General features: G+C 41.3%; 1 protein-coding gene across 2 annotated transcripts; it reads left to right on the top strand.

The window, feature by feature from the left end:
• Positions 1–151: 151 nt before the first annotated feature.
• Positions 152–20,689, top strand: LOC115572557 (CTD small phosphatase-like protein). 2 transcript variants are annotated; one of them, XM_030402749.1, is made up of 8 exons: positions 152–1,044; positions 12,712–12,869; positions 13,013–13,045; positions 14,113–14,214; positions 14,861–14,917; positions 15,260–15,352; positions 15,921–16,106; positions 17,505–20,689. In XM_030402749.1, exons 1-8 carry the CDS (start codon positions 969–971, stop codon positions 17,628–17,630), a joined length of 831 nt encoding a protein of 276 aa, XP_030258609.1. In that variant the 5' UTR covers positions 152–968; the 3' UTR covers positions 17,631–20,689. The 2 variants fall into 2 exon arrangements, with proteins under 2 accessions (XP_030258609.1, XP_030258610.1); XM_030402750.1 differs by lacking the exon at positions 13,013–13,045 and having other exon boundaries at positions 162–1,044.

Genomic DNA, 20,689 nt, shown 5'->3' on the forward strand with positions numbered 1-20,689 from the left:
TAAGCACTAGGTGGCGCTATCGGATTTGTACAAAAATCACCCGCACACGGCGACAGAAAACAAACCAGAGGCTTTATGATTCTGGATTCGCTTGGATTGTCAAACGGGCTGTTGTCTGCTCGGGGGCGCGTTAAAGCCGCAGCCAGGACTTGCCACATACAGCAACCACAAAGTGTATTATGTTCAAATGTGCTCTTTGTAAGCTAATAATAAAGAGCTATAATTTGTTGCGTGGGCGCAACAGTAATTACAGAGGGAAGGGAGCTTGAGAGAGTCGCGTCCAGCCAGCTGCATGGGTTGAGCAATGTGGTGCGGCTGAGTTTGCGCTGCCTGCCTGAGAGAGAATCCATCACAGAAACAAACCGCCCCCTCCCACCGAGTGCCCCCGCTTCAGATGCAACTCAAAATACATAAAGCCTCCATGTTGCACAGGGAATGTAGGGCCAGCAGACATGAACTGTTTGCCTATATGTGTTAGCTAACTCTGGCGTTGAATAACTTGCGCTTGATACATATTTTAGGGCAAGAATAATCCTCCGACGGGCTTCCTTGTGTTTTCAACGTTGTTCCAGACACGGCCTCACATTTTGGATAATCGGAGCTTCGCGGCTAACCCGCTAACCCAGGCTACTTGCTAACTTCAGCTAGTTAGCAAGCGAACCTCGACTGGTTTGGTTTTATATGCTACAAACGCCGTCGGTGTTGTTCACAAAAATATTTGTCTGCAGCGATGATATTTTGCGGAGAGCCATAAATGACAGCCATTCACTGGCCTCCATTCACCACAGTGCTAGCTGGCTGGCTACCACCGCTGCCACAACACTTCGCCTCGGACGGTTGCCTGGCTTTGTGGGCTGGCTGGTCATCCTCATCTTAAACAGCTAGCTAGAGGTAGCTAGCAAACGAAGCAAGCGCGCTACAAAGAATAACATTGTGGGAAACAAAACAGGACTACACCACCCGCCTAAATGGACCACACGTCCATAATAACCCAGGTTTCCAACCCGAAGGAGGAGGAAATAATATCATTTAACCAGGAGAAAGGTAAGGAAAAGTCAAATATGGCTAACGTTGGTGAACTAGTGCTAGCTGGCTAACTACTTTTCTCGATTGACGTTAGCTTGTAGCTCACGCTTGCTAGCTGCGCTGGCAGTTGAAGACACTGGTTGCCTGATAGCGATAGTCCTGTTTAAACGTGGACATGTAACTAGCTTTGGTTAACAAACTCCGAGGAAGCAACAAGTTTATCAGAAGGGTCTTGTCCCGAATAAGTTATCGAACTAGCTAAACGTGTTTGCTGCGCGTTCAGTGTGAAGAGCGCTCCTGTGACAAGACTTGTTGTCTTATCCCATTAACTGTGGCCGAATTACCTTAAACCTTTTTGTGAAGCAGTGGATGCTCACACGTAGTTAAGCATCACTGAGTAATCTATGCGTTTCTAAGACTCGGCATTTAACACTTTTTCTTCTAGTGTGAGGGCTACACAACTGGAATAATTGATCTGCTAAGTGACTCAACCTAGCTAAATGTATCACGACCACAATAAGCTAAGAAGTTCATGGTGGTTTGAGGGGTAGGAAAAGTTGTAGGATTGCTGTCGGTAATGTTGAATGTATATTGCCCAGTGAATCAGTGCAGCATTTGCTTTGACTTCATGAAACTGTGATGTGACAAAGCTATCCCCACTGTGGTCAACGTCATAGGATGCACAGATCCGCATAGATATCAATTTAGCTGCTTTCTGTGATGTGGTCAATCCATTAACATAAATTAGAGCTAAAGACGTTTTTTCTCACTTATATTACCAGCAACAATGTATTGTCATCTCCAGTTCATTATTTTGATTCTCACTTATTAGCCACCCATGTTTATGGGGATCATAGGGTCCCCTGTGCCTTAGTTTTCACATTAACACTATCTGTCATGGCTCTCTTTATATTTCTTCACTCACTCTTTTGCCTCATCTGCAGTGGAGGTCAAATCTCTCCTTCAAGACCATAGCTGCTAATGTCCATTCCTGGGGCTACTCAGACACTGTTGGGGTCATCCAGGCCCATGGGGTGTGTATCAGTAACACATCTCAAACTTCACTTGACAGGCCATTCAGTAATCTGAGAACTTAAGTCTTTCAAACACAACAATGAATTCTCCTCGGAGGGTACAGATGTATCTCTTAGTGACTACTATGGATTCAGCGTGAGTTGAACATACCTGCGCGTCATGTGCGATAATCATTGCAGTTATGTGGGAGTTATGAGAGAATTTCTTTGCAGGTTGGGATTTGATCCACGCAGTATATATGAATTGCTGTAGAAATATGCAAATTCCACTTCAGAAACAGTTTGATGTGATCTCTCAGTAAAAAAATATCAAGATACAGTTGTGATTTTGCTTGAAAGTTATCAGAAGGTTTTTTTCAGGGATTGTTTGCTTTTTGAGGGATTGTTTGAGGTTGTGTTATTGAGCAGGGATAATGTGACGGGGGAAGTAATTTAAGGTCACTGGCTATGAGTTTTGCTGAAATGATGTTATTCAATTAAGTGGTTAGTTGATAGGAAATTTCATCTGCTAATGGTTAAAATGAAATTGAATGAATGGTTTAAGTAACTGTTCCAGTAACAATGCCAGACTGTGGTTTCATAAAAGCAGATTTTCGTCTGCTCTCCTTTGTTTCTTCATACATTCATGTTTTCCCCCCTCTAGTCTTTTGGCTGTTTGTCAGATGTAAATGTAAGGCATCATTCATGGCTTGTGATGTGGATTTGTCCTCATTTTTAGATCACGTGGTTAATTGATTGTAGTATTTATCAAGTGTATAGAGAATTATTTGTTTTCTCTTGAGCTCAGGATTTGCTGTGTAGTGCCAGTTAACAACATGCTGTAGATATGAAAGTATCAATAACTGATTTTTATGCTGTTTCATTATATAACAAGTTTTTTTTTTAAATCACACCTAATGTTGCTCTGAGCAGAGTTGTCTTTTGTGCAGGACACAGTTGAGTTAGAGGATGAAGTAGAGTGTTGATGTTGCTCTGTGTTTCCTACCTTTTTCTTTCTATTTTAAAGAATGAGTCACACAGTTATTCCCTTGGGGCTAAGTCAAATATTACTATCATTATATGAATAGTATGGCCATGCCTTTTCTTCCATTAGTTCTGGATATTTTTTTAGGAAACAACAAGGTTCGAGTATGAGGGGCATAGTCATCAGCTGTGTTATGTATTGGAGTTTGATTTGTGTATATACAAGTAACAGGAAGAACTTTTTTCTTCTTTACAGCGGGAGTCTTGCCTATAAATCCTGAGTTCATCCAAGTCATCCAATCATATCACTGTCCCTTATCACAGCAAATGGCATTACATGTAGCCCATCCCAGCAGCTGTCTTCAAGGAATTTGACAGGTAGTCTTACATTGCTTGAACAGGCTCCAAACTGTCTGGACAAAAGTTGACCACCTTTGCTCTCAGCGTTGCTCTACTGGCTGTCTTACGACATGCGTCTGCTTTTCACACTGGTTCGGCTGCCAAGCTGCAGCCTAAATATAGAACCGCTGCCCTGTTGGCCAGAGCACCACTGACCTCGAGGCCAAGTATAACTACGTGGAAAGATGACAATGATCCCTTTTTTCTCATTTGTCAGTCATACTAGGCTTCAGTTTGGATAAAAAGAGCAACTTGATTTTTAGATATTGATATTGACTGTGGTCTTTTTTACTGTTGTGATTTTGTGTCGATGAGGGGGGGTTTCAGATATTTAAAGTTGATACTCCACTAGGTTTTGAATGCATTAGTGAATTGATTTGACAGCTCTTACATGGTCCCTTCAGTCTGCTGTATAGTCCTGGAATCCAAAACGGCCCTGAAGATTGATATGTGTGGTGGTATGCATTGAGCACTGCAGTTGTTCACTGACTGTCACTGTAACCAGGAAAGTTTTGCCACATTTCTGCCATTTTATTAACCTGTTAATTTATTTCCTGAGGTTTCCTATTAGGGTGGAATGTCAGCTCAGGGGTTGGCACTGGCCACCAACCGGCTGTGGCCTTTCTATGATGAGTTTGCATGTTCACCCTGTACATGTGGGGGTTTCCTCCCACAATCCAAATACATGCAGTTTAAGAAATTGGTGACTTTGAAAGGGCCCACACATGTGAACGTGTGTGAGTGGGGGTTTATCTGTGTCAGACCTGTGTGACACTGCAAAGGCATAGTTTTGTCGCCTGCACAGGATAAGCAAATCAGTGGATGAACTTATGTATAGATCAGTTACTTTCAATCTATAACCAACTTCAATACATTTATTTTTATTTGGAATGAATAACTTTAATTTCTGATGCAAGTTGAGTAAAGATCTGTCATCAAATTACATTGTATGTTGAGGCAGATATCCAGAGGTCACACTACAGAGCTGAGTCGGACTCTGAGAGCTGATTGTGTTGTAGCCAGAGTGTGCACAAATATTTGTGAACTGGTTCTTTTGACGTGATTAAGCCTGTTGCTTGTAACATTGCGTCTGTCTACAACTACTGCCCTGCATACTGTAGTCTGTAAATTATTGTATTCTGTATTAGGGATTACTTTTCTAAATCAGCCTATTGATAAAACCCCCTTTGTCTTCATCATTTGGTTTGCTTTTGTCTCCACTTTTTCACACACTATATCTTAGAATGCAGATATGTGCATTTGTTTTCAGATCAAGTTAAATTTTTTACTGTAGTTTAAATGTCAAATCCACTATGTTTACACATTAAAGTGTGTTTACAGGTCTTGTGGAGTACTACTGCATATTTGGAAAAAAGTAGTATTTTGTGTCTCCAGAGGAAGCTGCATGTAATCTTATAAATTGTTTCCAGTGGTGTTCTATGTGCTATACTGTAGGCAACTGCACTTTCAGTTTCTTGAAGACATTTTCAGTTCTGACCATGACCTGAATTAATGAGAACCTTCATCAGCATGCTCTTATGATGTCACTTAGTACTTACGTGTTGCACTGTGGATAATGTGAGTGGCAGGTTTTGCAAAGCATCCGTGTGTGTGTGTGTGGCGTGCGTGCGTGCATGTGTGCGTGCGTGCGTACTTAGTCGTCTGAGTCATTTGGCCTAAACATTAAACAAACCTTACCCCGCCAACTCTCTAGTACAAAGTCTGTGTAATGTCCGATGTGTGACAACATCAGGTCATCGTCCTGAGAATCCACAGCGATCAAGTGGGTCTGTTGACGACTTTACATGTATTTATATCAATGCAAAAACAGACCTAAAGTATTTCTAGTAGGTGAGAATGTGTCTAAGACAATCTGTGTTACATGTATGAAAGGGAAAAGTTGTACAGTGTCCACAGCTCATATGTAAAAAAGTCTTATCTCCACTGTGAGATTTTTCTGTGGCATTAAGACAAATGCTCAGTGCACCACTTACATTAGACCAAATTCAGAGTAGGGATGGGGCCGATCCGATCCACTATCCGTATCGACTTCGATACCAACGTAATTCACGGATCAGAAATTTCCGATCCATAAACCATGTCTGTGCTTTAACGTTTTCTGCTGAAATGACTCCACAAGTGATTCTTGCAGGCTACTCTGCTAGCTGGCTGCAAACTGTGGAATGGATTTCCTGAACGGAGGTGCGGCTCGATGAGACACAGAGTTATTGACACGCCCCCTGTTCAGGAAATCCATTCCACGGTTTGCAGCCAGCTAGCAGGATAGTGTTGAGCAGCACTGTGGCTAGCCAACGTGTCCGCTGTGTGAAAATATTTTACACTGGAAACACCGCAAAGCATGACAGCAAAATGAAATGTTTGCAAAACCATTGTTCATAGAGGCGGAAGCTCTGTCGCGACGTACAACACCACTAACGCAATTAAACATGTAAAAAAGCACCACATGAAAGAGCACAAGGAATTTTTAGCCAGGGGGTAGAAAGACAAAAGGAGCCGTCAGGAATCACTTCCGGAGTCATTCTAAAAGCAAGGTAAACTGCCAGCGGAAAACGTTAATTTGTAATGATCAGATGAAGAAGCCCTTTGAATTTTAGTAGTGTCTACTTGATTTGTATCAAGTATTTGTATTAATATGACAGGTTTTTTTTGTTTTTTGGAATTTATATTTTCTGTTAAGATTTCCTGTTTTTCTGACTTCCTTTTCTGACCTTATACTTACCTCAAGTTGCCTTTTGGGACATAAATGCATACATACGTACATATCATACTTGCCTGTAGAGAGGAGTTTATTTCAGCCTCATATAAAATCAACAGTAATGATAATAATATTAAAGCAAACAGAGCTCTGGTATCGGAATAGTATCGGTATCGGCAGATATCCAAATTCAGGTATCGGGATCAGATCGTAAGTGAAAAAATGTGGATCGGTGCATCCCTAATTCAAAGCTTTAGGATTTCACTGCACTGCTTACAACATGTACTATGGAGGGTATGCGGTTTTAAGCTGAGCTGGATTCACCATCAGCTAAAGCTATATGATGAGTCAATAATCCAATCCTTGTCATGACTCTGTGAGACAACATGCAAGCCTTGGCTATAGAGAGGGGGCTTTTCTTTGTGAGACCCTGACTTGAAGTTATTGTCACACCTACTGATGAATAGTGTGTTGTGTTTATATGTAGACAGCCTGATGCTGGATATACTCTACCTCAAGTGCTGTATCGGTTTACGGTTCACGGTTTACCTCTCATCCAAGAGGCGTCTTCAGTTCTAACTAACTGGGGGGGAGTAGCAGGCTTTTAAACTCTGTTTGGGAGTGTCCTTACAGAGTCGTCAAGGACTCGTGAGCTCTGAGTTTCAGAGTTGTTTGGGCCACTTGTGGGTTGTGACTAGTGACCGACTGATTATCGGCCACCGATATATCGGGGCCCGATAGAACGGCCCAATTTCTATCGGGGGTTCTATCGTATCGGTGAAATGTTGTGCTGATAGGAAAAGAAAGTGTGACAGTGACAAAAGCACGCGCTGGTGTACTGATTTATTTTGTCCAGTGGGGCGCGCTGAGCTCAGCTCACATTTCAGTGAAGTCCCTCCCCCACTCTACACCATGAAACTGACTGGAAGTATTAGTAGACACTGACTGACAGCATGTTGTTTATTTAGATTTGTTTATTTATTTTTATTTATTTATTGAAAGTTCTGCTACATTATTTATTTTATTTTTGTTTGTGTGCCAATCTGCACTTTTTCTCTGCTTGAATGAACAAGTTCAAATGTTAAATTTCATTTTAAAAAAAGTCTGTTAAATGTTAAAGTCTTGAATAAAGACATTGGTTTAAGAAAGCATCTGTCTGTACTACTGTCACTGTGACTGTACTATTGCATAATCATATCGGTGCAAAATCTATGCACAATCCAAGGCCTGTTTTCATTCCAGCTCAAAAACTCACTATATCGGTTGCATATCGACTATCGGTGATTGCACCCCCTCTAATATCGGCTATCGTTATCGGTCGAACACTATTGTTGACCCAACCAGCCTTCATGTGGGCTGTTGGGGCTATGTGTGCCCAGGTGTGAATGGTTCTTAAACTGTCTCTCTGGGGAAGGAACTTAATACTGCATTGTAGGTGGGTGATAAGTAATGTACTAGGCCACCTCCTCTATTCAAAGACGGTTGTTCCAGCCTGACATAGATGGATTCTTTTACTCCTCTTTCAAACCATCTGTCTTCTCTGGCCAAGATGTTGACATTGTTGTCCTCAAAGTCATGATTTTTCTCTCTCAGATGTAAGTGGACAGCAGCGTCTTGACCTGAGGAGTTGGCCCTCCTGTGTTGTGCCATGCATTAATGGAGAGGTGGTTTTGTCTCCCCAGCGTAAAAATATGTGCAGTCTTGGCTGCATTGAACAGCATAAACTACATTACTCTGCTTATACCTGGGTGTTTTGTCCTGATGATGGACACATTTCTGCCAGAACCAAACTCAGGTAACCTAGTAATTCTAACTGTTTTCGGCAACTTATATGAGGAAAAAAATACTGCAGCTGTACGTGGAGAAGCGTCTGTCCTACCGACTCCTTGTCACGAAAAACAGGGTCTGTCACCGGCAAAAAACTCACCAAGTGTTTATGATGAAAAAAAATCTCCACAACGGTCAGCCCTCCTGACCCAGACTTCAGCAGACTTCCCCCCCCGAAAACAGACTCTGTCCTCACGAGTGAGAGAGTCACACAGGTCCCGTTTACTGATGGGGATTATGTAATTATGTAATTTAGAGTGAAAAACACTTTCGAGGATGTTTGGTGGGTCAGGATCTCAATCACGACAAAATAGCAACCATATGATTATAAATTATCCGCGGTATTAGACTGACAGGGGGACACCGGGGAAACACACACAAGTCATCATCATGACGTGTACCGCCATGTCTCTTTAGGAGCCACAGCGCCGGCTTTCTGTGTGAATTACACAGCGGTTCGTCTTTACTCCAGCGGTGCTTCGCTCTGTGTGAACGACCAATGGCAAAGAATTGCCGGATCGCTATGTGAAAGGGGCTACTTATAGCTCATGGGGCTGGATCTGGACTGGAAGTTGTGTCGTGATTCTGCCTTCTCACACAGGTTTGTGGATCTGAGTGTTGCGATTTTGGTTTTGATACATGTGTCCTTACAGCCCTAATGTTTATTGAAGATCCTCCTGAGTTTCTCAGATATTCCCATGACATAAGGAATGACGATGTTGTTCCGTTTGTCCGTCTCCTCCTCTCTGTCTGCTCGATCTTTGAGAGGTTTTGACAAAGGTCCAGTTTGGGTAGCCACAGGTTTTAAGTGCTCCCCTGATGTGCTTCTGTTCCTTCTCCTTCCTCTCTTTCTTATTGGGCACGGTCTCAGCCCGATTGTTTAGGGTTCTGATGGCCCCAGCTTGTGCCCTGGTGGGGGATGAGAGTTGAACAGCAAGTATTGATCTGTGTGAGTAGGTTTTCTGTACCTCAATGTTGAGGCCTCAGTCTTCTTCAATGTATACTGCACCGTCCAAGAAAGGGCTCACTGTCTCTTCTGACATCTTCCAGCGTGTGCTTGATGTTGCTGTCAACAGTATTTATATCTTCTGTGAAGGTGTCTACTTCCCTTGTTCTGATTTTGACCCAGGTGTTGTCCACATACCTGAACGAGTGGCTAGGAGCAGTTCCTGTGAAGCTTATCAAGGCTCTGCTTTCAACTTCTTCCATGTAGAGGTTGGCCACTATTGGGGACACCAGTGAGCCCTTGGCACAACCATGCTTCTGTCTGTGGAATCCTTCACTGTACTGGAAGTAGGTGGTTATCAAACAGAGGTCAAGTAAGGCACAAATGTGGTCTGGGGTAAAGTTGATGCTGCTGGACAGACTGCTGTCCTGCGGCAGGCATTTCACAAACACAGAGCACACGTGTCCTTAACAACTCTGTAAGGACACTCCCACACCGAGTTTAAAGGCCTGCAACTGAAACACGTCCAGTTGTCTGCGATACAGCACTTATGATTACCATGACCTGGATGATTGAGAACATGAATCAACAATATTCTAAAAAAAGACCAAACCTAATGCAATTATATTTTACAGATATTATGATTCACAATTCATGGGTATCACAAATGTAAATTTCACTTAAAACTACTGATGATGACGATGATGATGATGATTTTTCTGAGGTAGCAAACAAACATGTTTTCTTAAATCTTAAGAGCAAGAGCAGGCCCTCTCTGCAGTACTACAGACCTTTTATTATAATTCAGTTTTTTCACCCATTTTACTGTTAACAGAAAATTGCAGTTTTGTGAAATCTGTATATTGCATTTATCAGTGTATCCGTTTTGATAAAAGGCCATAAGACCAAGCTACTTGCTGTGACCAATCAATGGTTCATGGTTTTTTTTTGGTGATGGAACCTTGGAATGTGTTGTGGGAGGTTGTGAATAAATTAACTGGACTCTGACCATTAACTTTATGAATTAAATACAGTTTACCCACATTAGTGAATTACTACTCTTCAGCCAGCCCAGGTGAGAGACTTGTTTGATTCCTTGTTCTTCTCTGCGCATGACTCAGTAGCCCAGCCTGTTTTCTGAGGGTCTTTGTGCAGTAAATCGGCCAGTCGTAGTGATGAGTCACAGGAAGCTGATGACTGCTTCACTGTCCCAGTTTTACAGTAATACAGAGTAGAAACGACAAGACGATGTCCAGTTTAATAAATGAAGTCATGTGGTCCTGATGAGGCTATATTTAGATTTATTACAAGAGTACTATGGCAGATATGACAGCCTCGGGGTCATCATCCTGGTTGCTGTCTCGCTAAAGGTAGGGGATCATGTTTAACAATTTCCTTAATTTCCTTTTGGGTTATCTCAGAATTCCTGAATAAATTATTCTGTAATAATTTGCCCTGGTTTTATCCCCAAACATCAAAATCTCTAATGCAGTTTAGTTTGGTATTGGATAGTTCTTGCAGTGTTGTGAAACATTGGGCAGTAGCAGGACGTTCTTATGCATCCTGTTTCATTCATCTTCTCCCTCAGCACTTTTAGTACGCCACTCTATGTTTTGGACTCTAAGATGGCATAGTGTTTACCTGATTTATTTTGCTCAGATGACCACATTTACAAAACTGATGGACATGGCCTGTCACTTCAGCAGATGTTCATCAAAACAAAAGCCGCCAGTTTGACTCAGTCTGTCATTTATTAAACTTTAAACCTTTTGGTACCTTATTAATACTGTTACACATGGCACTACGTAAGTTTGTTTAATTATTTATTTAATTTTCCCCAAGTGCCCTCAATGGAGAAAGATTTCTTTTTAATTAACAAACACTTTAATACAATTTCAGAACATGATATGTCAGATGTAAAACTAACCACATCCTCAAATACTTCCATTTTAATAACAGTAACATGGCAGAACTCAATAATCTAGATAACCAAGTGAACGCAACACACTATAATATCCTTTAAAACCAGGACTAGGCAATACTTGTGCCACATCAGGATATAATGATATATAGTCTCAAATCATGATAGTGATATATTGATCAGGTGTAGAACAATTATTGGCACGTTCACACTGCCCTTTCAAATTGGGAATCATGTGCTGATTCAAAAACCTTCAGACTTCAAGGACTTTTCCTCAGAAAATCAGCATGCCCCACATGAGTGAGAAGGTGAGAAAGTCAGCTACTTACTAATGGTGATCATGTTATTACGTCATTTAGAGCGAAAAGCGTAACTTTGTGACTTTCCACAATGTATGGTGGGTCAGGATCACAACACGTTATAACTGCATCAATGTGATTAAAAACCGCCAGTGAGTACATTAGATTAACAGGTGGACACTGGCGAAACACGGTGATGTGTACTGTCGTGCCAGAGTGCTGTATGAATTGACACACTGGTGCAGCTTCACGCCGCTTAGTTCAGTGTGAACAAAGGTGGAAAAATGATGAGCCTTTGCCGATAATGCAGAGTCTCTATGTGTGTATATAGTCTAAATAGGCGGCACAAAGCGCCCAAGCGTGAAAGGCCGTAATAAATGTGACTGGAGGGAAAAGATAGAGGGATCAATGAAGTCACAAGTGTTTTACGCTGCCATGATGACATGTTGTTGCTGTGTCAGTGTCTCATAGCTTTCTTGCATTCATGTGTGTTTTTAGCTGTGGAGCACAGATAGGAAAAATATTCTTCTTTAAACAAAAGTGTGGTAACTCCACACAATGCTCTTCCATGACATGATGTGAGGATACGAGCCTTTGGCTGCTTTTGTGGTCTTAATATACCGTGGATGTTCATGCGTAGGACTGTTTTATCAGAAAAAACACTCCACAAAGCTGGATTGATGTAAAAATAGTTCTGGTGTTTGTAATGTTGTCTGAATTGGTTGTGCACTAGCTTGGTTTTATGATATTCTTCCTGCACAGCGTTCCCTATGAAAAATGTGTGGTGGGGATTTGTTTAAGGTCAGGAGCACAGAGTGGCACAATATCAAGATGCCAAAAGACATGACATAATGCTATTTGCTCTTCGCTGGTCTTCAGTTGCAAAAGCATTCTGGTTGTGTGAGCCGAGGGGGGACTAATGGGGTGGCAAGGAATGCAGCCTTGTATAGGCTCTGCAGGGTCTGAGGGCCTCCTACCTCCTCCTCCCTTCGTCTCTTGTGCATGTCCAGGCTGCTTCAGTCACTCACCTGCCAGCTGAAACATGGGCGGGGAAACGTAAGCAAGCTTTCAAAATGGAGACTCTTAGGCCAATCAGGTGACAGGATCCATGACAGGGCAAAAAGTGAGGGAGGAGGGTGCAGCTCCCAACTTGTCACTATTAATAAAAGCTCAGTGTCTGATTTAGGCTCTGCTCCGTACTCCTGGAATGAGAGCACGCTCTGAACTGTCGCTATGTGTGACTGATGAAGTCACCCAGCCAACCAAGTTATTTTCTGATCAGTGCTTCGGCCAAGCCGGGACAACAAAACCAACACTAATGCCATTTAATCACACTGTCAAGGTCTCACCTATTGTTATGATTGAGTTTAGCTCACACCACTGTGGCCACTTAGGAGAACTGTAATACACACAAAACAGTTTGATCCCACTTATTACAGCGGCGTTCACAGCTCAGCATGCAAATAAGCAAACATGAATGCTTCCCATCTACAGCCTGCTCCGTTTTTATGTCAGAACATCGATTTGCATATCCACTTGTTCACCCGCTGCTCTCCCACCCCTTCCTTTTGTTTTGACAGCGTCCCAGTCTAACAGCAGTCTAAAGAAGCAGAGGAGCCGGAGCATCTTCAGCACATTCTTCTGCTGTTTCCGCAACTACAATGTGGAACCTCCAGCCCCCAACACCAACACCAGCTCCCTGCCTCCACCTGTTGAGGAGAACGGATCTCCTCCCAAGGTGGGCTGCTCCTCCACTAATCACATCCTGTGTGATTGTTATTTTCTTTATCTTCGTGGACCCTTTTAGTCTCTTTTTTATGTTCTCTTTCCTACCCCTCACCCTGTTTTTGTATGTCTGTGTGTATCTCTCTTGTATCGTAGTGTGACCAGGTCGAGGTCATCCCTGTCCCTAGTGTATGTATCGCCTTTTTTTTCTTTTCCTTTGCATGCAGGCTGAGTGGGCTGGTGCTGGCACATCCTGTCTGTGTGGGCTCCAGTGCTCCTCAGAGAGCTTTTGCTCTGCTACCGTACTGCGATTCATTTTCAGCAGATCGTAGCGCTGGCTGTCAGGAAGGTGTATATGCATCTATGGGTTTAAAATGGTGCCTCAGTGCCTGACCTGCATGAGTGACACTTGGTGGTTTGTATGCTTTTATAAATACTGTGACAGTAACTAACAAGTTAAACATAAAAAAGTGTTTATTAATCGCTTCAGGTGCTTCCTTGCAAGAAGTAAATCCATTTATTTGCTACTTGTCCATGCAATTAAATATCAGTTAGAGTTTAGCTCCACAGTTGCTCCAACTAAGGGGTAAAAACTAATCCAGCACGTCTTTCAAGGGAGAAATTATGTGTGATGTGGTTATCTGGTCTGACCAACACACCGGTCAAAAATCACACACACTGGTCAAGTCACTCATCAGCTGTTGCACGAAGGGAATTTCTTAAGATCTATCGAAAGTGAATGAATTTTTACCAGAGCACTGTTCCTGCACTGAGGCATATTTCCCACATGACCTCATCCCATCATGTTCACACTTGAATTTGAATTATTATTGGTATTTTCATAAGGTTTAGGTTTGAGTGATTTCAGGGAAACTAACACTGTTCTCAAGCAGCAGTAGCAGCTACCCTTTTTGCATGGCCTTTGTCTCTCAGAGTGTTTGAAAAGTTTTATTTAATCTCAACAGAAGGGGATTTAAGATAGCACTAAGTTGTCTGAATAGGTGACTGCTGCAGGGGAATTTCCAGTTGTGAAGAATCCCATTGGGTGTTATTTTTGAAGCGATGGGTCCATTAAATGCATTATTTCAGACATGGCTTTATCCCAGCTGCATTGTCACCCACGGAGATGCTCTTCCTAACATAGTGTTGGCTTTTCTGCTCAGCCTTAAGCAGTAATTTATGCAAAGCATATGTTTTTATCACTCACATTTTCTCTTAATATATCTAATATTATCTGCCTTGTCTTCCACCCATAGCCACCAGCCAAATACCTCCTCCCTGAGATGATAATATCTGACTATGGCAAAAAGTGTGTGGTGATTGACTTGGATGAAACACTCGTCCACAGCTCTTTCAAGGTAAGAGGAGGCAAAAACTACAAAAACAGGTTTACTATTGATGTTGTGTGCCAGTCTGCAGTTTTTAGCTGCCACTGTGGGAGCTGGTGAGCTTTAGCATTTAACTACATCATCGTAAACCATATTATATACACATTGTTTGTACAGTGATCCAATGGATTTGACACACAATTGACATCCTGCAGGTTATTTGAATTTGTAGTTTTGAATATAAAAAACAGATAATGCCAGGAGAGGAGCAGGTGGTGGAGGATGTGCTGTAGTAAGAACAAGGGCAATATTACAGTCCTGATTGTGCACCTAAAATAAATGCAGGATTGTAATAGGAAAGTGTGAAGGGAGGTTGATGCTGGGAACTAGCTGCAGTTAATACGGTTTCTTCTTAAACTTGAACCAACATTGTCACATATAAAAAGTTGGAGGATGACCACCTTGTTAGATCACTAAAGAGGTTACAGCAGGACAGAGAACAATGAGGAGGGATTTGTTTTGGCAAAAAAAGGCTGTAATTATTCCCTCTCCCTGCCAGAGATTTGATAATCTGTTAATTTAAGGTTTAGTGTTCCTAGCAGGACCTCTGCTGAGCAGTTGTGGTACTACACCAACAGTCTGAATGGCATTAATATGCTGTTGTTTCTTCTCACAGCCCATCAGCAATGCTGATTTTATTGTTCCAGTGGAGATCGATGGTACCGTTCATCAGGTATTGTACACACAATAAATGGACATACAGTATACCTGTTTAATAGGGGCAAGAGTTCCATTTATGTGAAGAACCTGAAGAGAATGGCTGTGATCCAGTTCAAGTAATCCAGGATAGGCTGTGTGTATGATGGTTGGCCTATTCATGATTACTTGCACTGGGTGGCAGCCGCTGGAGCATCTAAACCGAGAGTGAGAATTTCAGGGAAGGCGCTCATGAAGTAAAAATGTTTCAGCAGGAAATCAGAAGCATGATTTTTTTCTGTAGCAATCTCCAAATGTATTCTTGTATGCAACTTCATGCTGTGCATCCTGTGCCTGAACTCTGTGATGTGTCTTGCAGGTGTATGTGCTGAAACGACCCCACGTGGATGAGTTTCTTCAAAAGATGGGAGAGCTATTTGAATGTGTGCTCTTTACAGCCAGTCTTGCCAAGGTGTGTTAAGGCCAACACTGTTTTCTGTCCTGACATGTGCTTTGGTTACAAGCCAGTGACAGCTATGGAACAACATTTTCAATTTCCTTGTTCTGCTCTGAAAATGATCTGCTCTTGCTGTCTGAGTTTTCACACTTCCTCTGCATCACTCTCCATCTGTGTCTTTTTGCATCTTAGCCAGTAATGCATGGGTAAGTTTAATGAATGAGAGAGAGAGAAACTACTGTGCTAAGGGCCCGAAATAACTGTAGTATCAAATGTTTCTTGTGCCAAGTTAAAAGCTAGGTGTCACTGGTGCTTGTTGTGTCATATTAGTATTTGATAGTAGTATTTCCTGAGGCTTCTTCCCTGTCAGGTAAACACACCCTTCCTTTTAGAATAATAGTATAACATTTATGAGATATTTTGTTAGTGCTGTAGTTGAGGCATTTGACCTCAAACATTTGCATCACAGTGTGTATTTAACATGCAGTCTGATCTGTAGTTGTACAGCAATGAAATTCAAGATGTTTGATATTTTGTTTTCATCTCATTGTAACATGTTTGTGTGTTTGATTGGCTTGGACAGTATGCAGACCCTGTGGCAGACCTGCTGGACCAGTGGGGTGTGTTCCGAGCACGACTTTTTCGAGAATCCTGCGTTTTTCACAGAGGAAACTATGTCAAAGACCTCAGCCGGCTGGGACGAGAGCTCAGCAACGTCATCATTGTTGACAATTCACCCGCCTCTTACATTTTCCACCCAGAGAATGCTGTGAGTTTTTAAACCATGAACCCAACTGTCACAGAAATTACTTAGAAATTAGTCCGTATGAAATCTACCCACAAATGAAATTAAAATAGTTTTAATCTCAAGGAAAGATGATGCTGGGATTACACTTAAGAATTACTTTGAGATGTTGGGCATGTTACTTGACGTGTGCCAGAAAATTGCTGTTTGAATACCAGACTTGAATGAACCTTACAAATCAGTGCAGGCTCAAGTGGTTCCATAAAGGTCAATCCAAGTTTTTAATTTAACAAAGGTTCAAGTTGTCAAGATAATTAAATATTTGTGCTATTCTTAAGCAGTCTATGAGGTCAAACACAGACCTCACACAGATTGGAGCGAGCAGTGTTGTTCCCAGCCATGACGCAGCGCTTACTTTTGGAAACCTTTTGAAGAACATAAACATTTAATCACATGAAAAGGGTAATACAGCTGCCATAAATGAAATCAGAGAAAATTGCTGATTGATTGCATGCATTGCATTGAGTTTGCTTGATAGCCCATGTGTCCCATACACTGAGGTTGAATCCTCAACAGGAGCACAGGTTTGGTACCAAACTGTGTTAACTGTGTCTTAACGGCATGCAGTGTTGGAGGTGAAAATTGAATATTAAAATATCATTCAGAATGGTAAGTAATCCTATAGACTATATAAGCATTTGGATAGCTCAACTGTTTGGTTTTTTTTGTACTTAAATTGGTTTAAAACCTTTCATATAACTTTCTAGGAGGTTACTTCGTATTTCATCATAATTCTAAATACTTACACATGGTTGATGTAATTTTAAATACTTTTTTACTTTAAAACCATATACTCACTAAACAGATCTGAGTTTTCTATTCTGATATGTTGTTGCATGTATTGACCGGTACATTTCAAAACATTGTTTCCTATCAGTGAAATAGAGGTGTATGGATTAACATGCAACAAATATGGTCAATATAATCTTTTGCGAATGTAGCGATGATCAATCTATTGTAGTATGTAGGTCTATATCTTATCATTTATTATTAAATAATGTATAAAATCGCATTTTTTTTTTTTTGATTTTCCACAAACTTAACATTTTTGACTGATCGTGGTTAATAAGACGAATAATATTCATGGTCAGTGCTAAATTAATTTTCTTTCTGTTCAGTGTTACAGGACAACAACTGCTATAGTAACTTAGCTTGAACTATGTTGAATTGGCTTCATGGAGATGAATCAGCTGAAGAATGAGTCAAACTAACTAAAATAAACCTGGCTAATTTGGTAAACTCACTCAGTGGAACAGGCCCCAAGCCCAGTGTTCTGGCATTCTGTCCCTACATTAGATTCCAGTGATGATAGTCATACTATAAAACAAAAGCTAACTGCAGGTGGTTCTCCTGTCTCCAAAGGTTCCAGTCCAATCCTGGTTTGACGATATGAATGACACAGAGCTCCTGGACCTGCTGCCTTTCTTTGAGGGACTCAGCAAAGAAGAGGAGGTTTACGGAGTCCTGCAGAATCTGAGAGGCAGGTAGCAGGACAGCCACGGCGCTGCCTGCGCTCTCCACCATCCTCTCTGTCCATCTCTGCCCTTTTCTACAACCACATCTCTCAGACTCAGGCAGATCCTTCCACATGCGGCCCTCTTGTCTCTGCCCCAAGGGGACGCCTTGGAGTCTCACTGTGGAAACCTTCATGACACCCCGTCTCTTCTCTCATCTCCTGATGACTGGCTGCCTTCTGAGTGCCATCATAAAAAACACATACACTATCTATCCCAGGAGCACTGTGTTCGACAAAAGTGTACAGAGGGTCCTAAGTTGGTAATATTGGGGACAAAATACTAAGAGGAATGAACTCTGGTCTTTATTTTCAAAGCAACAAAGTTTTACTATTCGGTGAAGTGCTTGTTTTAAAACCAAAAAGAAAACCCAACAAGTTTTTTTTTTTCTGAAACTTCTTTTGTGGTACCACACAAAAGTCTGAAAAGAATTAGTCCTCGTATTGTTGCTATGCAGGCAGTTTCTGGTAGTAGAAAGGACTGTGATTCTCTTTTCTTACTGAATGAAGTGCCTTGTGTGAATGTTGTTTATATGGGGAGATATTTTGTACATGGCATATTTCCAGAGTACTTCAATCTTTTCACACACGATATGCTTTAAAGTGAACACACAAGTATCTTGATCTAAAACTTTTACACTAGTTTTTTTGATCATCAAACGCTGGGTAATTGTCTCCATAGTATTCTATATATTTTCCCAGTATGCTTGTGCCATTATTTAGATGTGACTTTGTTTTCTTTCTGCTTTCATTATATGTAGAATTAGCTAATTTGTTTTAGGCAAAGGAGTACGTTTGCAATTGTGAACCTTTCACCCTACCTGCAACTCCGGTAGTTCTTTGCGTTTGATAGTTTGATCTGAAATCTCAGATACAGTTGTGCCATTTATTTTCTCTCACAGTATCCCCCTTTATCTCATTTTATTATTTGCCAAATAAGGAAAATATTTTTTAACAGGCTTCATATCTTTAACAGGGGGTCAGCTATAATTGTTAAATCATTAGTAGTAAGTATAGCATTATAGGTTTTATTCTTTTGACAAATAGTTGTCAAATACCTTTGTATGTTTTTAATGTTATGAGGTCCTTGTTTGTCAAGTCTTGCTTATCATATGGCTAGCTTTTAGCCCACATTTCTTCCCTTGTTTCTGTCTTGTTTGTATTTTTTGGCACACATTATTGGTGCAGCTTCACCCAGAGATGATCTTTCTCCAGAATTGTACACAGTTGCAAAGGTATCCTTCTTGTTGTTTGAAATGGTCTGGGATCTTACAGTAAATGGGTCGAGTGCCATGTTTTTTATTTTTTCATGAGGTTAGTGTCTTTAGGGAATATAGATATGTGTCAGATTGAGTCTGGACAGTGTTAAAATCTCACCATTCTCTCCTGATTTACATACGATGGCGGCCCGCTCTCGTCCGGTCCTGGTGTAAAACCAGCGGAGACAAAGTGTGGTGTTTACCTTCCCAGACTCTTTTGAACTGCTCTTCACCTCAGTGCCTACGTTTTGAGAGGAGCCACACAAACCGAATGCTGCAACATTAGCTACCATGGCAATAACCTTTTCTGGGGTAGTTTCCATCCCAAGTGTTTGGTTTGGGTGTCTAGAGCACTTGACACGGCTAGCCAGGCGAGGTTTGGTTGACAGTAACGGCTGGCCTGATTATCACAATGACTTTTAGTGTTCATGGTTAACATACATTTTTCACATGATTTGATCCGAAAACTGGACAAACGCATAATTTTGTCATTTTCGAGTAAAAATTAAATTATTAGAATGTCCAAATTATATTTTTATCCAGGATTAAAATACTGAAGCAACTTGAATGTTGCTTGGTTTATCTCAGCAACAGCAGCCAAATGACCATGTATAGTGAGCTACATTGCCATAGTATTCAGCTTATGTTGTGCCAGAAAGTTAAAAAAGAAAAAAAAGACGCCTTCCAAACCTACAGATGGGGGGGTTTGTTCTGGCCCATCCAGACTGCCTCCAGATGTTGGGGGCCAGCTCTAAGTGGAACACTACTGGGGCACTGCAAAAGGACTGTGAAGAACCTCATCATGGCATTGATGCCTTACTGCCTGTGGAGGCACAAAGCAATGTTTCTTCATTTATTCCATCTTCACGTTTTCAGTGTCGTCTCATTAGTATTGACTCATGGAGTGTGAAAGCGGCTCTGCCACATATGTAGACCATATATGGTCAGGTGACTTAACATTGTGAAACAATAAAATGAAGCAATGAAGCGTGAAGACGCTTCGTGGTCCCATCAAGGGACTGTATGCTCCAACAAACCTCATTTGCTTTATTGCTTGGTTTATGGCTCATGATGTTAGATTTAAAAGACCTACACTTCTTCATGATTTCCAACATTTCTTTTTTCCAAGTTGAAAGGCTGCTGCTCCTTCAGGCGTATTGAGATCTTTTCTTTCTTTTGCATAAGCGTTTGTGTTGGTGGTTTCAGTGCAATGTCCTTTTATAAGAAGCGTTTAGTCGACTCTTCTCAACCTCTCAATGATGACCTTTTCTCTGAAAATGTTGTTTGTATCATTGTGATATTTTTCTACCTACCTTTTGTCAGTATTTGGTTTGAAAAGTTGCATATTACCCATTGTATCCAGCTTTTTTTTTCACCTCCTCTTCCTTTCAGATCTGTAATGTCCCTCTCTCTTGCCTTTTTGGTAAGCGTTCTCAGTCAGGTCTCGTCTTTCCTCTCGGGAGACGTGTGTGTATGTGCGTGGGTGTTTGTGTGTGTGTGTGTGCGTGTGTGCACAGGCATCTTGTTTGTGCTTCTTTACAGTGTTCCTTTTGTGTTATCACCTCACTCATAATCACACATTCATCATTTTGTATTGATTTAACACCAAAGTTCTACAACACTTGAGTTCAAGTCACAAGTTATTCACTTTTTTTTTTTTTTTTGAAACACTTGTTGGTTCTTGTTGGCTTACTTTGAGTGTCGGCAGTGTGTTGTCATCCTGAGCATCAATTTTTTTTCCTTTCTTTCCATAATAAAAGGCTTCATTAAAATAA

Source organism: Sparus aurata, chromosome 21, assembly GCF_900880675.1.
Source record: "Sparus aurata chromosome 21, fSpaAur1.1, whole genome shotgun sequence".
NCBI classification, from domain to species: Eukaryota; Metazoa; Chordata; class Actinopteri; order Spariformes; family Sparidae; genus Sparus; species Sparus aurata.

Coding starts and splice junctions, on each gene's coding strand:
- LOC115572557 (XM_030402749.1), top strand. CDS start 969: ATGGACCACACGTCCATAATAACCCAGGTTTCCAACCCGAAGGAGGAG. Junction 1,045..12,711: donor ATCATTTAACCAGGAGAAAG/GTAAGGAAAAGT, acceptor TTGTTTTGACAG/CGTCCCAGTCTAACAGCAGT. Junction 14,215..14,860: donor TCGTCCACAGCTCTTTCAAG/GTAAGAGGAGGC, acceptor TTCTTCTCACAG/CCCATCAGCAATGCTGATTT.